Source organism: Hemicordylus capensis, chromosome 3 (assembly GCF_027244095.1).
Source record: "Hemicordylus capensis ecotype Gifberg chromosome 3, rHemCap1.1.pri, whole genome shotgun sequence".
NCBI classification, from domain to species: domain Eukaryota; kingdom Metazoa; phylum Chordata; class Lepidosauria; order Squamata; family Cordylidae; genus Hemicordylus; species Hemicordylus capensis.
In genome coordinates this window covers 235,182,879-235,202,023 of record NC_069659.1, presented here as the reverse complement: position 1 = coordinate 235,202,023, position 19,145 = coordinate 235,182,879, and the positions used below count along the sequence as shown (strand labels likewise).

At 42.6% G+C, this 19,145-nt stretch overlaps 1 protein-coding gene across 3 annotated transcripts in view; it reads left to right on the top strand.

Moving 5' to 3' along the window:
• PALD1 (phosphatase domain containing paladin 1) overlaps positions 1–19,145 on the top strand; it is a 211,302-nt gene that overhangs the window by 174,211 nt on the left and 17,946 nt on the right. For all 3 annotated transcript variants that reach the window (XM_053306877.1, XM_053306878.1, XM_053306879.1), the window contains one exon: positions 13,739–13,894. In XM_053306877.1, coding sequence (XP_053162852.1) covers positions 13,739–13,894 — 156 coding nt within the window. The remainder of the gene's footprint in view (positions 1–13,738; positions 13,895–19,145) is intronic.

The window sequence follows — 19,145 nt, the reverse complement described above, 5'->3', positions numbered from 1 at the left end:
TTTTGTATTCTTTAAATAAATCCTCCAACCTTAAAAAAAATTAATATGTTGTAAGACTCTTTTTTATCTTTGAATAGATATTTCATTGAAAACAATCCATTGCGCTACTGAGTACAGCCAATTTGGGGCCAAACTGAACTTCTGCTTACATTAGCTTGATGCACGTTTCATTTCCAGGTTCAGGGACTGCATTATCAGCTTTGAACATATGAAACTGCTTTGTACCAAGTTGGTCAGCTCACTGGTCCCTTGGGCTCAGTATTGCCTTCGTTGACTGGCAGCAGATCTCCAGATTTATGATAACGATCCTGCCAAGCCCTACTTAGAGATGCCAGTTTTTGAATTGTGGTGGGATTTTTTTTTTTAAGCTTGCAGACACTTAATGTTGGAGTGCCATTCTTGTGCAACTATAAATAACTTAATTCAACTGTAAATCCGTGTGTGTGTGTGTGTGCGCGCACACTAATTGCCATTCATTGTGGCAATCACTCATTGTGGCAATCACACGATCCAAAAGCATTTTCCTGCTGCCACACGAGTGGCAACCAGTTTAACAAATTTTTAACCTTTCCCCAAAGCCCCCTTAGTATCCTATGGAGGGTTGGGGAAAGGTTAAAATTTTGTTAAAAATTGCCCGCTTGCCCATTTCTTTTGTTGGTTGGGTGGTAGGTAGCACCCATCATGCCCTACTACCCAAGTTACTTTGGTGTCCCTAGGAGCTACACATGGGAAACAGTGGGGTGCTTCGAGTTTCCCCATTGTTACTGGTGGCCAAAACACTTGAAATATTTCGAGTTTTGTTCCTTCAACACAACCGATTCAACCACTGTTTCAATGAAATGTTCCGGCCATCTGTGTTTTGTTTTGAGCTAAAAAACCCCCACACAAAATCCATTTTGTGCAGATTCCTACTTAAAATAAAATATGGAGACAAAGGAGGTGGCGGGGCAGGATAAAATGGTGTCCTCATCACTCCTTCCCTTGTGGGGGCAGTTCTAGAGTATCGTATGTTTTGGCCATACAGCTTCTGAGAGAAGTTTTCAGCTAATGGTGTGTGTGTGTGTGTGTGTGTGTGTGAGAGAGAGAGAGAGAGAGAGAGAGAGAGAGAGAGAGCCTTACATCTTGATATGAGTTGATTATCAGGTTGCTATTTCAAATACTTTGAAGTTAATGTTAACATTTTATGGTGAGTATAGAAACAGGCTGCTTTTCTAGGACTACTTTTAACCTCCTTTTTGTTGCACGGATATGGCCAAAGCAAAACTCCCCATATACAAATGGGATAAATTCAAATGAGTTATTTGTGGAAGTGTTCTGGCTTTCATACCACTGTGAAAAGCAGCTCACCAGTGCTATGCCTAGAAAGGACAGATTGGGCTGTGTTTCTGATGAGCCTATTTTGAATTTCTTTTTGTACCATAGTAAGTGAAGTTGCTGTTTTCCAGTATTAAACAAAGTTTAAAATGTGGGGGATGACTTCATGTGGTGGGTTTTGTTAGGAACCATGACATGAGGTGGTTTTTCCCCCTCCTTCCCATGAGACAGTGATAGTGCATCTATGCTAAATCCCAAGTCAGTCCCTTATGCTAGTAATCTGCCATTTAACTGACTTGTTCCCGAGAGATACTATTTTAGAAGGTCGTGTGTCTGAGGCCTGGCTACACATAATCAAAGAAGCTTTGGAATGCTGGGAGCTGTCATATAAATGTGATTCAAGAAAGGTTTGTCTTCTGAAACCCTTAACACCTGCATTACAATATGTCTGATTGTTCCTTTTGACTGCTGGCACAAGGGGTTAGTTATCTATCTATCTATCTGTCTGTCTGTCTGTCTATCTATCATACTGATAACACCCAGCACCAAATCTCCTGATGACCTCACCCAGCGGTTTCATGTAGATATTGAAAAGCATTGGTGACAGAATGGAGCCCTGAGGGACTCCATATAACAGCTCTCATTTAGAAGAACAACTGTCACCAAGCTCCACCATCTGGAATCTGCCCGAGATATAGGAGTGGAACCACTACAGAACAGTGTCTCCTATACCCAACTCCTCCAGGCGACCCAGAAGGATACCATGGTCGATGGTATCGAACGTCGCCGAGAGATCCAAGAGAACCAACAGATTCACACTCCTTCTGTCTCAGTTATACATGCCAGGTCAGCTCCCTCGTCCATGATCAAGTCATGGACAATTTCAATCTTATCCTGAACAATTTCTGATCTTATTCTTGGCTGTTTCTCACTCCACACAAATCTGGTCACAAACATACATGGACTCATCCTTGCTGTTGTCTCCGTTTTATGCTATGATAATACAAATTTGCATTCTACCACACCTGATACTCAGTTTTATCACTGATGATGTATGAATTGCTTGAATAACTTAAGGACTTGTAGGCTTAGGAGTACAGCCGTAGCCAGTCTAAAAAGGTGTGTATGTGTGGAGGGAAACCAAGCAGTTAAGCCAGTTTAGAGAGATAACAGCCTTATTCCAGGTGTACTGGGGCATCTGTCATACATGAACCTTCATCCCCAAATTCAGGGAATTAGACGTAGGGAGGAATGTCTAAATGTGACTGTTGGGATGAGAGCAGACTCTGCAAAAGCTGTGCTTTGGGAATGGGGCTGGCTGTTTCGTGCTCTAACTTTACACCTCTCCAGTTGTGCAACTCTCATTCTATGCATCCATCATGCCTTGTAGACAGAGCAAGGCCAGAAATGGGATTCAGCATATTCTTTGTAATTTGGAGAATGCAAATTGTGTGTGTGTGCGTGCATGTTCATGTTCCATGTCAACATTCCTTGGATTGGGGCTACTTTGCAGAACACAGAAAGAAAAGATGAGTCCCTCCTCGGAAAGAAATCTAAAGAGTGGCACAAATAGGGGAAAAAGAGAATGTTCATAGGAAAAGCAAGAGGAAATGGGTGTGTAGGAACATATTTAACAAGAAAAGAAACTAGCAATAAAAGATGAGAAAAGAGAAATACCAAGTATCAACTGGTGTTGCAAGAGATCGAGAGAATGCATAGAATTAACCCAAATGTGAGCACTTTTGCACAAAAGTGTCCACAAAAACCACAAGCTGCAAATTCTATGAGCCAACATGCCCTTGCATGTATATATGAATCATTTGTAGCCTGAAAGAAAAAAGAACCAGTGTATAAAAGCTTCTCTCCCAGACAGAAATTTAAGCAGACGGGCACTTCCTTGGACAAAGGAGACAGCAGATGCTTGAAGTAGGGGAAGACAAACCAAGATGAGATTGCCACAGAAATGGAATTTTATGTTGCCTCCCTCTAATATTTTATTATACCATTTTGGCAGCTTTCCCCCAGGTCCATTAATTTTTAGGGAAGAGAGATCATAACATATTTCTGTTATGGGACTCTTAAATTTGTTGCAGTGTAATGCTGCAGTTAGACACTGATATTTTTAAAATTACATATGTTGCACGTGTGTTTAATTAGAACTAAATGTCTCTTGAAAGTCTGGGTTCTTGCCATTTTGGGTAGCTGTCAATGCAGCCTGTTTTCCAGCTGTGCAGAGTCTGAATCTAAAATTGGTCAGTTTATTAGCGTTTTGAAACCACCAGTTCTCTGGCATAACTTTGGGTTGGCTTTTCTTCTTGCCTGCTTTCTATTTACAAACTATAGGAAATGACATTTTAAAAATACGAATAGTGGCATATTATATCATGTTGTCATTCAAAGTAAGTTAATAATGGCAGAGTCTGTCATTTCGTGCTGTGATTTACTCATGGTAGTGCTTTAGGTGAGGTTCAGAGTTTAGGTGTGCCTAAGCTCCACTGGACTGCATGAGTTAAGTGTCAATGTCCCACTGATCTTAGTAGATATTGGGGCCACTCCACACATTGTAGAGATTACAGGTATACTTGTCAGGGAACCATGACTGGCAGCAGTTCCTTTGCTGAGTATCCAGTTATAGTGATGTTCAGTTTTCTAGTAGGAAGGTGTTAACTGTCATGTTTAAATGTCCTTGATCGGTGTACCTTTTCCCTCCTGTTATTAAGCTGTGCTTCTTTGTTTGACAGTATAGTGGTCTAAAACTTGAGGATGATGGAAAACATAATGATTGGTTTGTTCCCTTTAGGATTGTGCTGGAATCAGAAGTAACAATATCAGCTAATGGCATTTATCCTTTGACTAAGTCCCGTTTGGGCTAATTTGTGTTGTAAGGAAATGCTTGTGCTCTGATAGACATGAAGAGTCGAGGTCCCCAGCTCTGTTCTTAGCAACTGGCCAATGCTAAAGGGATTGCTATGGGCACTCAGAGTAGATCATTCATCACAAAACTGTTTGCCAGGCACATAAGAGAACTAGAAATGTGCTGCAATTAAATAAGAAGTAACAAAAGGCTCCTGTGAGCCCAGAGTACTCAGCTCATCCAAGTCCATGAAGAGGCTGCTCACTGTATCGCTGTATGATTTACTGCTCTGGCCTAGCATTTTTCCAGCCCTACCCACTGGAGGATGGTAATTCCTAGCACTGCTGAGGCTCTAAGCTATGTGAAACTTGAGGCCCCATAGCATTAAAAAATACATTCTAACAAAAAGGATAATAAAAATCGAAATAATAACGGTGTGTGTGTGTGTGTGTGTGTGTGTGTAGAGAGAGAGAGAGACAAAGATGCAATGAAAACTAATAATCTAACAAAACCAGTTATCTTGCAATAAACCTATTTGCATTAGAAATATTTTTAACTGAAAATACATTACGATTTCTTACTTAAATTTTTTCAGAGATGCTAATGTACAAAAAGACAAGGATGGTTGCACAGTTCAGCATTACCTAACTGAAAAAACAACAACCTGCACTATGTCTGCTTTGCATTTCACGTGAAACGTAAAACATTAAATCACATTGTGATTTTTGGAAAGCAAAGTCATTTATGATGTCATCAAATGAGAGGTTACAAAGTTTATCACTTTCTGTGCACAGAATGTTTAGCACAGAAAATCTTTCTTGTAGCATTGTTGTCCACAGTTCATTCTGTCTTTTTTAGCTATGAAAATGACCTTTCTCCTGAGCAGTTGGTTACCATTAGATTCAAAAAGAGCCACAATATTGCTTCTACATTTGGGAAATCCAACTGAATTGTATCTTTGATTATGATTTGAGGCAGATCCTGATGGCATAAATGTTGTTTATTTTGATAATTTTGCTTGATATAACCATGGAAGTGCTTTATTTCCTCAACAAGGTGAACATTAACATCATTAGGATATTCTTTCATCAGAAATTTTACACCTTCATACAACTGGTTTTCTGTGACATCTAAATCAAACAAAAAAGAAAAATTTCTTGCAATATTTCCATATATAATTGCTCCTTTCTTCAAGTTGGTTTCAAGTGCATTCATCATAGGAATAAAGGACTTAAATGGAAAGTTGTCCCTTGGAGAAAGCCTTCCATCAGCATCAGGTGCATCACCATCCTACTTACCCTCTTCATCACTTACCGCTTACCCTCCCCCGTACTGTGTTTCCTCTGCCAGTGTTCTCTTAAAAACTGGTCTGGCAGGGTGGCAACAGACCTCCCTGGTGCCTCCCTGGAAGTGACCGGAAGTACTCCACACGGGTGCATGTTGGGTGCACACATGCGGGGTACTTCTGGACCAAGGAGGGAACAGGGTGGTAGGGAGTTACCCTCCCACCATGCCAGATTGATTGATTGATTGATTGATTTATGTGTGTAAACCTCTTTGGGAACTTTGGTTGAAAAGCGGTATATAAATACTCGCCGTATTCATATTCAACCAATAGGCAGCAGTCAACCAACAAGATTTAGTGAATGTTTGGCACATGGAGGGAGGGAGTGTGTGTGTGTGTGTGTGTGTGTATGTATACACGCACACACATAAACACACACACACTAGCTGGTCCGGGTGCAGAGCATCTGCGCTTCTAGTTGTCCCTCCCACCCCATTCTCGGTTCTCCCTCCGTTCTCGGGCCTCCCCAGACACCACCACTTTCTCTCCCCCACCCCCGGCCACCACCGCTTTCCTCCCCCCCAGCTGCTGCTGTTAGCAGCATTATCATATGACTGTGCTCTGCACATTCTGAAGTCAACTTTGCATTAATAATCGAATACCATATTGGCCATACTTTTACCACCATGATTTCCTGATTAGAGGAAAGTTAGAAAGCGTTCTGTGGAAAACCCATCTTCAGGAGATACATATCTTACCATAACAGTTAATTGATCAACATATGAACAGCCTGGTATAGAGTTGACTGACAAACTGAAGTATCCTGCTTTTCACAAGGCCTCCAAAATTGATTCTCTTACTTTTTTAGCCATAACCTGGATGAGTCTTTCACATACTGTTTTAAACAAGTATGAAGGTTTTCCACATCCATTGCTTCCATAACGTTTTATATGGCTAGCAAGAATTGGATCAAACTTGGCAATGAGTTCTATCAAGCCAAGAAAGTCTTCATTTTGTTGAGAGCCAAACCTTTCATTGTAAATGTGCACACAACTGCAATAACACAGTCAAAAACATGTCTCCAGTACTCTTGCTCCTTTTTCATACGTTCCACCAGATTTGGATCCAAGGTTAACCCATGTTGCCTTGTCAAATACGTATATAAAGTTGTTCTATGATCAGATCTTCAGAGTTCTTATGATTTTGAATTTTAATGAGATTTTGCCAGTCATTAAACCCATCACTAGACTGTTTGTCTGTTAATGTTGCAGAGAAGAGCTTGAAGACAAAGCAGTAAACATGACCAGTTGTTGGAGAGTATATTAGCCACTCCCAATTGTAATTTTTCACCATTACCTTTGTTGAATGAAATAGACTCTTTGAACAATATCTAATTTGGTTTTTGAATGCCTGCTTTGATTTTTCAAATGGGCCATTCCAGTGTTGACTTTCTGAGGGACCTTTTTGTATTCAGAATGAAATCTCTTCTTTGGTCAAGATGTCCCAGAGACCAAAATCATTGTCGGACTTTGTGTATTTTTTTTTTCCTGCTGGGATTTCAGGCTCTATAACATTCTCATGTATGGTTGTCACAGTCTATACTGTGTGAGAGAAGTGGATATCTATGGTTGCTGGGGGCCTGACTGACTATTCTGAGGTCTCTTTCTTCCCACTGTAGTGAAATAACAGTCAACTTTTGGTAATTTTTTTACTTGCCTTTCAAGCTGCTGTTTGTTTTTTCTCTTCTGACAAACACTTTCAAAAAGTTATCTTCATTTCTATAAGCCCTCTGGAAATTATTCAAAAACCAGTAATGAATTATTCAAAATCACGGAGTTTTAATACTTTGTCTTATTACTACCTGGTAATAGACACAACAGGAGTGTCGCTATAACTGAAAATTGGTTGAGGGGCATGTATGTCCCTGGGGCCACAAGGGGACCCCCCCCCAACTTGCTGAAAAATAGCTGGCTTTTTGCTCTATCCTCTACCTCCCTCAGTTATAAGCTGCTGTCTCCTGATTAGAATGTGGAAAGTTCATGATATTATTTGCATAGGAATGAGAAAGGGCTTACAAAGAATGCTCCCCCGCCTCCATTTCTATAATTCTTCTGCAGCAAAGACACCAAGGGGGGGGGAGGAGAGAAGGAGGCAAAGGGCCTGGGGGCCCCATCTCTACTTCTTCCCCAGGCCCACTTCAAGCTTACAATGTCCATGAATTTCTATTCTGTACTTACCAGAATGTAGGTATGGTAATTTTATACACACTTTACTACAGATCCAGTCACCAAACTATTCAGGCCTCTCTGTTGTTAACCAACTAAGCACTTTTACAGCCTCCTGTATCCTGGCGCTTGTCCTGCCTCCTTCTGCATACTAGGATGGTTTTCTCCTAAATGTAACATTATCTCTTAAAACATTATCTCAAAATCATCAGAGTAATAAAGCACACACTCTCAATGATATATATTTTTTCCTTCCTGCTTTATTTTTTCAATCAAGTATGTGAAACTTGAAACTTACTACTACTGCTACGGATATTTATATACTGCTCTTCAACCAAAGTTCTCAAAGTGGTTTACACAGAAAAATAAATAATACATAAATAAGATGGTCCCTTGTCCTCAAAGGGCTTACACCCTAAAAAGAAACATAAGGCAGATACCAGCAACAGCCACTGGAGGGATGCTGTGCTGGGGTTGGATAGGGCCAGTTGCTCTCCCCGCTGCTTAATATAAGAGAATCACCTCTTTGCTCAGTTAGCAGGGGTTCTTAGTCTACTTTTTGTATCCAGAGGCCCCTCCTAATGTAAGGCTCTAAACTCTGCAGAAATACTCTCAAAAGAAGCACATACAGAAACACAAGTGTGGGGTTCCTCTGTATGTGAATAGCTCTTGATAGTGCACACTTTTTAAAAAAGCCAAGAGTAAAACATACATCCTCAAATCCATTTCAATTCATTAAAAGCATTTATCTCAGCAATGAGAAGTTTGGGTCAATGCTTTCAAAGGACACAGTTTGAATGAAAAAAACCAAGCATATTCTGCTATCAGATCTTTCAAGAAACAGTGGAGTAGCTGTTCAGTATTCTTTGAGAACTTTGCAGAATTACAAAACAGGCCACAAACAGCCTTACACTTAGACATGAGTAGCAGATTTGAACTAGCATTTCTGTAGTGTTTAAGCAGCAGTAATGTTGTTTTACAGTTAGTTACAGTTAGTTACTTGACTGCTCTATTTTCCCCTCAAGCCCCTAAATCCTTCCTCTCCCCCGCCCCAGTCCTGTGTTTCTATTCTACAAAGCTCTAATTGCTAATTTCTACTTATAGCAAAGTGGCTGCTTAGAAATCAGTTTGAACTGGAAGATGGGTAGTGTCTGCACTCAGCCAGGAACTATGAATAAAAACCCAAATACACCTCAAAGCGTCTACTTCAATGACTGCTGTATGTGGTCATGACTCAACGGAGGTCGAGGCAGGGACAGAAGATAGGAGGGGAGCTAATTCTTGGTTGTGACAAGCCTTTCAGGAATAGAAACACTATATAAAAGAATGGTTCTGTTTATAGATTAGAATCTCAGAGGCTGCCTATTCTGAGCCTTGGCTTGTTTGTTTTTTTATATTGTGCATGTGTATGTGAAAGTAAATGCACATGACAATACTCTTTTTTTTCTATTTTGAGGGTCTGCATGTCAAAAGAGGAAAGCTTTAGCATAAACCACAATTTAATGAGAGCTTAAATTGCCAAGTAGAAATGTGCTCTTGTTTTTTAGCCACCTTCCGATGCCTGGGTTTTTCAGCATGAGAAGAAGTACTCCATTGGAAGCTGACTATGGGACAGCTCCTAGGGTTGTTTTATAGGAAGCTGCCTTATAACAAGTCATATTATTGGTCTGTTTAGCCTAGTATTGTCTCCTCTGATTGGCAGCCGCTCTCTGGAGACTCAGGGTCAAGCTAGGTATTGTTTGTTGACCCTGCTCACGTGTGTGTGTGTGTGTGTGTGTGTGTGTGTGTGTAAGTAGTGCATGTGGAGACACACACTGACTCAGGACCACAGCAAGGGACTATAGCAGGGCTGTACAACTTTGGCTCTCTAGCTCTTGTTGGACTACAACTCCCATCATCTGTGACTATTGGCCTCTGGGGATGATGAGAGTTGTAGTCACTAGAGGGCCGCCAAAGCTGTGCAGCTTTAACACTTTGTTCCTACTGCTGTCTCTATCCAGATTGCACACCCACAGTACCAGAAGAACATATTGCTCTAGCATCAACTGTGCTCCTGTGCCCTGGCTTCTCTTCTCTTCTCTTCTCTACTCTTCTCTTCTCTTTGTTTGGCTTTGGACATCCCACTGTTGCACTTTCATTATGGCCCTCTTCAGTTGGAAACAAAATTGGGCATATTAGGGCTGAAGTCCGCAAACCACTGAGGGCCCCTTCTGACAGCACCTCTGCAGTAAGGAAGCTGTTAGTTTGCAGCTTTTCCATGCAACACAAAAGTAAATTCAGAAACCCAAAGCCACGTGGAGGAGAGGCTCTTGTTACCAAGTTGCTCTGAAGTTAACTTTCCTTTGTGACTATATTAATTAACTCAAATTTGGTTCAAACTTACATACAGCCAAGTTAATAACTAAGAAAAGATTATTGTGGGTAGGGTACTGTTGTGAGCACCCTTGCCGAACTTGGCCGGTGTTGCGAGCTCAAAGTTGCAAAGCTTAGGCCAGTGCCTGATTCTGCCATACTGAAAGATCAATTAGTAACTGAAGTGTGAATTTAACTATGCTGAGCACAAGAAACTGAATGAAATTGTTGATTCTCTGTTCAAGGCTTGACTGAGGGAGAGAAACTTGTCCATCCCCACTCTGACTATGTTTATGCATTTCTGTTATGCCAAGTGTAATCATGCTATCTGCTTTGAAACTGCATATGCTGAGAATAATCATATTTAGAAGGCTGTAGGAAGTAACACATGGATAATGGTACCTACATACTTTAGGAGTACATCATATATACACATGAAAATAAATGCTGATTTCTGTGCACCTTATCTTACTAACAATTTCCTTGAACCAAAAAGGTGCCTCGGATCTACTTAAACAGCTGACCACAGAACTGTCATCCCTGGGGAGACAGGAATATTTTGAGTACATTGGAAGAGAAACAGTTCTGTTTGATCCAGTAAACAGTGTCAGATATGACCCTCACACCCTGGATCCTCGACCCATATATGGCGTAAGAGAGATCCTGTGATGAGAGGTTGTTGATATTTCCTGGAGACATGAGGAAGATGGTAGCGCATCCCTCTGATAGGAGATCCAGAGCAGAGAACTGGGAAAGGTATAAGAAGGGAAGCCTCTTTTTAACATGGCATTGGAGTGGAGTAAGCACTGAGTTGGGCCACACGAGAACCTGTTGCCATAGCTGTGGAGCCAGTGCAATGGTTTTGCTCCTGAAACGGACAAGAAGTTGCTGGCGATCCCTGCCGCGTGGTGAGGGACTGGGGTGACTTCTGTCCGGGATAAACAGCTCTACCTTGATTACCTGAGGGGACGATAGTGAGCTTTGAACGCCAGCCTCGCACTCTAGCACCACCCACGTCCAAGAGCTAGTAATATGACTGCAAGATCCAGTAATATGACTCTCCAACAGCGAATCTTGCCTCTGTTCCAGCCTCTCCTATTAACCTGCCATCCCCCTCCATCTGTCTTCCCGTGCTCCCTCTCTCCCGCCCCTCCCTTTCTCTCTCCATGCTTGCTTTGATGTTTTGCATTAGCCAGAATAGTCACTGAGGAAACACACACGCAACACCTAAGCTAGCTGAGGAAAGATTTCAGCTGTGAAATGATTTAACTATACTACACTCGGGAAATTGATTGCTTGCTTTGCTTGCCATGATGGATTGGCATCCTTGCCTATGTAACCAATTGCCTTCATAAAGCTCATTTGAATTCCAGAAGTAGTTGTGTTTCCTTTCGATTCCAAATCCTACATGGCCACCACAAAAAGAACTGAGTCAGCCACTGTTTGGCTAGTGACCAAGCCTTGTTTCCACCACTGCTGGGTGTGAATTGGGATGTTGTTCACAATAGGTACCCCAGAATTACGATGCCCAGAAGGGCACAAAGGGCTAAGACAGGTCCCCTGAAAGCAAAGCTAAGTTTTATTGAAGAAGAGAAATTTACAAGTCAAAAGCAATAGTTAGCATTCCATAGAATTGTTGGCAGTGGTCTCCCTTAAGGGGTTAATGCTCTGAAAATGGCATTGAATTGCCTCCCTTGCACATTCAGGAGTTAGTACTAAGCGATGGAGTTGGGGCCAATTGATAAGGAGGGAGAGTAGAGAGCGAGACACTGATCTATAGCTACCTATCCTAGGTTGAGACTTGAGTTCAAGGATTGTGAGGATGCTGGCTTTCTTCTTGAAAGCAGATATCGTACAGTAGGTGCAGGGAGCTGAGAGGCTCCAGACCAGTGCTTCTCAACGTTTTTGGAGCCATGGACCAGTACATTCTTTGTGCGCAGTTTCCCAGACCAGCAGTTAGTAAAGGGGTCATCCCCCCACCTTGCCTCCACCCCCAGGCACCCCCCAAAACAATTTCAAGCCGGGGGGGGCACTGCCGCTGGGAGCTCTCCGGAGCTCATTTCTAGGCAGGCAGCCCTCGAAATGAAGTTATCCCAGCAGCAAGGGCTGCCTGCCTAGAAATGAGCTCCAGAGAGCTCCCAGCAACGGAGGCCCCCATCAACTCAAAATTGTTTTGTGGGGGGATTAATTCTTTATGGACCAGCACAGACCGGCACTCAACTGCTCATGGACCGGCACCGGTCCATGGTGGTTGAGAAACACTGCTCCAGTCTATGAGGGAAGGCAGCATGCCTACTGAGGACTGAGCTCCTGCTACTCCAGTGGCGGGGGGAGTGTTCCCAGAGAGAGGGGGAGAAAAGCAAAAATGCCACATGCAAGAGAACAGTTCTCTCTGTGCGCATGCAAAATGAGATGCTTCTGGGGCAACGGTAATTGTGAAGAAGTAAAATAACAAACACTTTGTTGACAAGTACCTCATGCCTTCCTTTCTGTGGAGGTGAAGGGGCAAGGTAGTTTAATAGTCGGTGACCTGGGGACATGAGCAAGGGTGCATCCATTGTGCTCTGGATAGTTGCAAAGGAAATGGCAGTGTTGTGGGACTGCTGAATAGCAAGTTCTTATCAGGTGCTCTTTGGGCGTTTCTGTTAAGACGAAAGTGCAAGAGTAATTTCTATAAAGGCAGTTTGGATGAAAGAAGTGATCTTCAGTGTGACTCATTTTGATTAACTCTGGGTTCCTTGTATATTGGAGGCAACCCAACCACTGACCTTGCGTTTCTTGATTATTAGAAGCATAGGAAGCTGCCATATACCAAGTCAGACCATAGGCCCATCTAGCTCAGTATTGTCTTCACAGACTGGCAGCGACTTCTCCAAAGTTGCAAGCAGGAATCTTTCTCAGCCCTGTCTTGGAGATGCCAGGGAGGGAACTTGGAACCTTCTGCTCTTCCCAGAGCGGCCCCATCCCGTAAGGGGAAAATCTTGCGGTGCTCACATGTAGACTTCCAAAGTGGACTATTCATGAACTTCTAACACAAGACCAGCACTCCTGGTCTTGTGGTAGAAAGCTGATCTTCACATGCAGACTATCCGGTGATATAAAACGTAGTGTTTGTTATAGCAGCACATCTATGGTTGAGGGAACTCTGCCTATTCTGATAAACTCTGTGTATGCCTAGTGTCATCATTTCCCAACCCGCTGCAATCACACTAATTATCTAGGGGCATTCAGAATATACCCAAATCAGAATGACTAATCTCCTCTCCACTGACTTGGGAGATGTGTCTAGGTAGAGTCTCAACTAGCAGCAGAGATAACAATGTAACTATGGTGGAAAGCCAAAGATTAGGTCATGGAGGCACAGGGTGTAACTAAGCCAGGCGGGCATGGCAACAGCTCACACTGTGGTTCCTCTCTTTGCCACCGCTGCCCCTTTGGGAAAATGAGGCAAGAGTGGCATGGACAGAAGCCTCACAGTAGGCTCCTCTGATGTGGCTTCTGAATGTGTCTCCACCGCACAGGAAGGTAACCAGGCTGCCACGGCTCCCACACCACAAAGGTACTATCAGAAGGGGCTTCATCTTTTATAGTGGTGCTAATTTCATTTGTGCTACATTAATAAAATGGAAATTTACCGGCCTGAGTGACTTGCAGGACGATTGTACTATCTGATGTCAGCATTCAAGACATTTAAATTACTGATTTCAGGGGAAAGCCGCTAAGGAGGAGAAGGAGATGCAGACACTGCAGCTGAGGAGCCTGCAGTACTTAGAACGCTACATCTATCTCATCTTGTTCAACGCATACCTGCATTTGGGGAAAAAGGACTCCTGGCAGAGGCCGTTCAGCATCTGGATGCGTGAGGTAAGCACTCTCCCAACCCTAGCATTTTGGAAGACAAAGCTACATGTGTTGTAGATCTGGACTGTCACTGAGCAATGCTGTTCTTTCCTAAAAGGCAAAACAGATCTTGTCATTTTTGGTAAGCTTGTTTGGGACTAGATATTTAGGCCTGTGGAACTATTCAGCTCTAAATAGTGGAAGCTGAATAATCCACACAGCCCAACTGTTACCCCATATAACTCTATGGCTTCACTTCCCAGAGCCCCATATTGCTGTATGAGAAAAGCACTGAAAGGACTCCACTTCCCATCACTCCCTGTGTATCTTCTAAGATGGTGTTGAAATGCAGGAGGGTTCTGAAATCTTTCAGGGCCCTCCAAACTGATAGGGAGTTAGTTAGGGATTCAGGTCCCACATGAAGGTGCACATTGGGAACATTTGCCTCTGTGCTGTACCAACAGAACTGTTGGGATTATCCAGCTTCAGCTATTCAAAGCTGAATATTTGTGCAAGCCAGTAGGTAATATGCCACCTAATGGAGCAGTGGGGAAGTAACTTGCCTAGGGAGCAAGAGGCTGCTGGTTCTAATCCCCGCTGGTATGTTTCCCAGACTATGGGAAACACCTATATCGGGCAACAGAGATATAGGAAGATGCTGAAAGGCATCATATCATGCTGCATGGGAGTTGGCAATGGTAAACCCCTCCAGTATTCTACCAAAAGAAAACCACAGGGCTCTGTGGTCGCCAGGAGTCAACACCGACTCGACGGCACAACTTTACCAACTTTACAGACAATACTACAAGTGTCAGGCTGTGTGCTTTCTCGTTTACCTCTTCTCCTATGTCCTCCCTATCCCTTGAAAGAATCATGTATCAAGGTTCCATAAAACACAATATCAGAATAACTCTTTTAAGGCTTCATTGACAGCTTAAAAGCTTGGTGAGTTGTTTTTTTAAAAAAAGTTTTAAAATCGTCTTATTTGACTTCTGCAGCTAATATCCATTCTGACTTTGTGTGGTGTGATCACAGAGTTACAGAATAAATACATTATTCCTATGAATAATTCCTAGGGATCGGGAGGACCATGCTAATATGTATGTTTCGGTTTGTGAGGAACTTGCCATTCAGACCATTAACGAGGGCAAAACAAGATGAGATAGTGAGATATACACAACTGAAGCTACTTAATCTTTAAAAGGCTAAATGCAACCATGAAAAGGTTAGATTCAGATGGGACCATGGCACACAGGCTGAGAGGAAGTTGCTGATGCAAATTTTCCCCCTGGAGCTGCTGTTTTCCCTGTCGGAGTAAACACAGAGGTCCCTCATGTGGTCCTCTTGCAGCTGCATTTAACCTTTTAAAAATCATGGGAGATCCAATCATGGACTTCCCATGGTCTTATCTAGCTGCTTCTAAGTTATTATTGGCAGACAACTTGTCTTTTTGCTATGCTGATAAAGTAGTTATATAATATGTTACAGACACACTATGGAATCATTAAGCCTTTGCATTGGCCTGTTAACAACCATGAAACTTGTTGAAATGTGTAAAGCTTACTGACAAGGTGATGGCTTTTTAAGCTTCCTGGATATTTTCTAAGCCCTTGTCATGTGTTTGCAATATTTGCAGCTGTGGTTTTTTGGTGAATGCTCAGTAAATCAGCATTTCTATGTCTGAAATGGCAGCTGAGGGTATCAAGGTTCTAACAAAACCATAGATGGCACAAAAGTGCCTGGGGTGCTCAGTTATCATTAGTGTTCCATATGCCGCACACCCCTGCTTCAGTTCAAAGCAGTACCCTTGCAACACAAACTTCTATCAAAGTTGGGCAACTTTGATGATGATCTCTATCTGTCTATGATTGTGATAGTAATGGGAGAAAATGTTTAGACTCGTGGACTATAATAAATGGAGGCTTATCATTACCTTAAAAGTCTGCATTGTTTACATTTACAATAATGGTACAGTAGGTGGTAACCTATGTGGGAACAGCATTTTAGGGTCCTTGGTTTTTGTTACCTAGGTCCACATTTCTGCCCTCTCAATTTCAACAGTTGTTCATAGCTACTGCTAGCTGTTCACCCAGCTGTCACAGAGAGCTTTTGCAGGCCCCGAGAAAGAGCCTTTCCGCCTCTGTCACGGCATGCACCGCTGTTGAGCTCTGGGGGGAAAAGAGTTACCATTGCATTCCACCAGGATTTATTCCCATGGAAAACAGCTGTTTTCTCATGTTTTAGTTCATTATTTTCAGAGTATATTTAGTAGTATCTTTGGAGGAGATCAAGCCACAGCTAAGTGGCTTCAGTTGACCAGGAGCTGTTGAGAGACTATTGCAAGCCCACAGCTTAAGCGGCTGGGGACAGACAGAGAGTCATTGTTAATTTTTTATTTTATTTTTTACATTTTATATCCCGCTCTTCCTCCAAGGAGCCCAGAGCGGTGTACTACATACTTGAGTTTCTCCTCACAATAACCCTGTGAAGTAGGTTAGGCTGAGAGAGAAGTGACTGGCCCAGAGTCACCCAGCGGACCACTAGTCTTGCAAGATGACCATTTTGAAAAGAGAGTCATGGGGGGTGGGGACTGATGACAGACCAAAATCCCACCACCCTCCTTGCCTGGAGCCTGTAGGGTGAGGGGCTTTTGCAAGGGGAAAGGTCAAGATTCAACTCCTGGCAACACCCACCAAAAGACTATGGGAAAGGCAGTTGTCTGAGATGTTTGTAAGCTACTGCAAATCCAAATGGACAATACTATGCTAGATGGACCAGTGGTCTGGCTTGAAGAAGGCAGTTCCATATGTGTGTATATGTTCACTACCATTCTTAACCCTTGGGGAAGGAGAAAAAATGTTTCTCTCCACTAAGCAGAACAGTATAGACAACTAGGTTACCAGGCAATCTCTCACACACATCATAATAATTTGTTGTCTGAATTCTCTGACTGAGCACGGTGTTCTTGTAGCTGCATGATGTTACCGCTTGGGTCACCAATGTTCACCCTAGGACAAGAAGCAATCAGTATTAATAGAAAAAGGAACAGCTGAATTTTTCCACTGATGTTTAAGAGCTGTTCTCTTGTGGAGTAGGGAAGGTGCAGTCTCATCTTTTGGAGATGTTCCAAAATGGAGTGAACCACCAATCTGCTCAGAATACTTTTGTACTATAGTAGCCCAGCTTTTACCTGCTGGGGAACATGGGGTGAAAAATATACTAGATCAAGGATCCCCAAAAGCCACTGTGGCTGGGGATGATGGGAGTTATATTCCAACAACATCTGGGTACTCAAGGTTGGAACCCCTGGTTGAGATCATGGGTGGCCAACCTATGGGTTAAATGTCACAAGTGATGCAGATAGTAGGGGCCTGTGGGAGGCCTGGACAGGAACAGGGGAATCCATGAGCCTGGCTGAATATACTCATGCTTTTGCTTGGCTCTCCAATTCAGTCTAGCAGCAAAACCATGACTCAGTGGGGTGGGGGCTGCATATGTGCACACTGCAGCTGCAGCATGTGCACACATGATACTATAAAGTACTCTGGACTTGGACTTACAGCATACTTGTCAAAAGAGCTGGCTTCCACTTGACTAGATCAATGGCCACTGGGAGCAACAACATCTGGGAACACAAAGTTGGCAACTGCTGGACTAAATGATCCATGGCATCTCTTTTGAACTTAGTGCATGCAAGACTCTTTTGAGTGCTCTCTAGTCAAGGACTGTGTGATACATAATTTACTCATGAATACCAATCGAGAGAAATCCCCACAAATAATTTTAAATAATTCCTGAAGTTAAATGAAAAATGTCTGAATGTTAAATACCATCCAGTATACTGGCAAGATGATAGGTGTAACCCACATTTTGAAAAAATCTCCATACTGCTGCTACCTTTGAATGAATCATTCATACAGGAGATGGAAGGGCCTCATGACCTTTTTTAAAGTTGTGTTCAAAGCTGCCAGTTGCTTGCTTTAAAAAGGAAGCATTTTCGGCTGGAAGGAAGCAATGTAATACATCTAGGCTTCTCCACCTCTCTGTCTCATTCTGCTACCCTATTATGTTCTTCCCTCCAAATATTGGTTTTGTTTTCTGCTTCCTCTTTAACTGTGTTCCCAGTTTTGTCCTCTCTTGCGCTCTCTCTCTCTCTCTCTCTCTCCACACCTCCCACGTTGTAATCCTTTCCTGGTTTCTCCAGAATTCCCACAAATACTATTGTGTTTTGACTCTTGTCGGTGTTTCTGAGGCCTCCAGTTTGACGTATCCCTAATCTAATTTTAACATGGAAGGAAAGAACTGTGGTTTGTCCGTGTATGAACTCCCTGCCATGTCTCTGTTTTTCTCTCCCTCTGTTTTACCAAGCAGCTTAGAAATATAGAATTCTCTTGTCAGTATTAACTTTTTCAGTGGCTAAAAGATTGGCTGACATGATGAAGAAAATTACTCAAAGTAATCCCATTGTCTAACGTGTCCATTGAATTTTAATGGGATTACTCTGAGCAATTTTTCCTCATTATGTCAGCCATTGTGTTTTCCACAGGTTCTCCTGTGGTATCCTGGTTCTCCTCCCCCTTTCTCATATAATGATATCTGTGCACTGCAGCACTTCCTTTCTGAGGAAAACAAGCAAACAAAGCTCTCACACAAGGAAGTAATTATGGCTCACTATCTGTGCAGAATGAGTTTCATTCTGGGTAGCAGTATCAAGGCAGTGTGTGAGCACATGCATTCAGAATGGGGCTGTCTTGATTCAACCTGAGCGGGATTTAAAATTAACTGAGCGAACATCAAAAAACTTGTGAGCACATGCACCTGCCTTAGAGGAAACTGACCTAAACCGTAACATGCGGTGACACTGACATCAGCTCCACACACCAGAGTCAGGAAGCCTTAAGTTCCTGCTGTGGCAGTCATATGCCATGAACAAGACCTTTCACATTTCACTTTATACTGCAAAGGATCCTTGTCAGTTTCCTCTATTCTGAATAGCAAGAAGTGAAATTAATACAGCTCATTCACAGCAAAAGGGCAGGAAGGAGTAGAAGTGAAGTGAAATTGCACTCACCCTTAATATAATAGCACTGGAGCAAACATCTGTCTCAGAAAAAAGTACTGTAGATGTCAGCACGGCTATCTGCTTGAGGCATGGGAGCACCCTTTCCAGTCTCTGTCCCATGGGGACTAAATATAGTACCATTATCACAAGTTAAAATTATTGTATGAAAGAATAAAATGGTGACAGAGACTAACTTGGTGGACTGTATGAATA